The sequence below is a fragment of the Antrostomus carolinensis genome, unplaced genomic scaffold (assembly GCF_000700745.2).
Source record: "Antrostomus carolinensis isolate BGI_N321 unplaced genomic scaffold, ASM70074v2 scaffold39101, whole genome shotgun sequence".
Taxonomy (NCBI): Eukaryota; Metazoa; Chordata; class Aves; order Caprimulgiformes; family Caprimulgidae; genus Antrostomus; species Antrostomus carolinensis.
The window spans coordinates 61,878-63,380 of record NW_010294186.1 but is presented as its reverse complement, the minus strand read 5'-3'; the positions used below and the strand labels follow the sequence as shown (position 1 = coordinate 63,380).

At 43.6% G+C, this 1,503-nt stretch overlaps 1 protein-coding gene across 1 annotated transcript in view; it reads right to left on the bottom strand.

The window, feature by feature from the left end:
• Positions 1-922: 922 nt before the first annotated feature.
• The window catches only part of LOC104532362 (alpha-1-antitrypsin), a 3,243-nt gene continuing 2,662 nt past the window's right edge, over positions 923-1,503 (bottom strand). The window contains exon 4 of the mRNA XM_010177555.2: positions 923-1,137. Coding sequence (XP_010175857.2) covers positions 931-1,137 — 207 coding nt within the window. The 3' untranslated portion in view covers positions 923-930. The remainder of the gene's footprint in view (positions 1,138-1,503) is intronic.

Here is a 1,503-nt window from a genome sequence, read left to right as displayed (position 1 = left end):
CAGTCTGACAAGTCTGTCTGGAAAGTGTGATAGTGAAGGTGCTGTCAGTAGGAGAAATTGGAAATTACAGTGGCAACATATCTGTAAGAAGGGAACTGGTGTTATGTCACGGACTGCTCCACTGTACTTTTATCTCGGGGCATTAGCAATAATAGCTATATTAGCAAGAGAAAAAAGAAGGTATTTTTGCAGGTATAGATTCCTTCCTTAGTAGAAGAAACATAATTTGTAAAGCAAAAAACCTTCTTGTCTTCATGAGGAGGGCTTTCACTGAGGAGGAGATAGAGGGACACAAGGTAAAACAGCAGCACTCATCAACTCTTTACATGGCTGTGTCCTCTGGTGTCCCAATCACTGATCCTGCAGCTTCACTCCACACTTGTTTAAAAACCAAATAAATTAATGGAAATTCACTCCAATATTAAGGGAATCCACATTTATGACTAGTCATCAAAGGTTATTAGATTAAACAGGGAAGACTTCTACCTCCCACCTCCTTTTCCCTGTTTCTCTTCTTCTGCTCTCTCATACACACACCATGAGTGTACAGCAATAGCTACATCTGGAAACTTTAAACTATCTCAAATACCCTACAGGAGCATGTCAGGAAGGGCTTCTTACAAAACAGATGAAAAGTGACTTGTATTTGTTAACACTACAGGTTAGACATGGCTGTAGACTGGGATGAGGGAAGGGAGGAGAGGGAAATACCAGGGACTTTTGGACAAGGAAGTCCAAAAGTAACAGTCACAGTGACAGTCACAGCCAAAGAACTGTCCAAAGTCCTTTGTGTTTTAAGGGATTAATAATGTATATAAGGATAATGGCTAAAAGATTAGCACTAGTATGTAGTGGTATGTACACATAAATGTTTTGCTGGACCACAGGAACTTAGGCAGCAGTGTGCATAAGTGCGTGTCCTCTGGTCAGTCAGACATTTTTCAGAGGGTTTACGATTTTCCCTATGAAGAGAATGGTGCGGGTATATTTATCCAGAATCATCAGGAGAAAGGGCCTGTTGAATTTGACTCGAGGTGGATGAGGAAAGTCACCAGATCTCCAGGTAAGCTCCTTCACTGTGGTCCCCACTGCTTCAGTGCCATTCTCATGAACATTCAGCACAGCTCTGTGGATCACCTGCAAAGATACAAAGCAAAACAACTACCAGTTGACAACCCGTCAAGACGAGAGCAGCCTGCCACTCTCCTCACTCTTGCCAAAGGAGCCCTGCCTGGGGTGAGACCCAGCAGCACCAGCCTTGGGAAGGTCATCACCAGCCGCTCCCCTCCTCACTGCAGCATAATCAACCATCAGACCACTCCTGCTAACCTCTTTCACTACATGTGCAGAGAGTAACCCTCAAACAGCAGACAGCCAAAGAGCACTCAAGATGACTGATGGCAAGAAACTCTGGAAGCAAAGAAACCTGGTAATTTAGCCTAGACTTAGTTTTGCCTTTGGCAGCTTCATGTATTATTGTGAATTTACCCTATCATCTTGCTG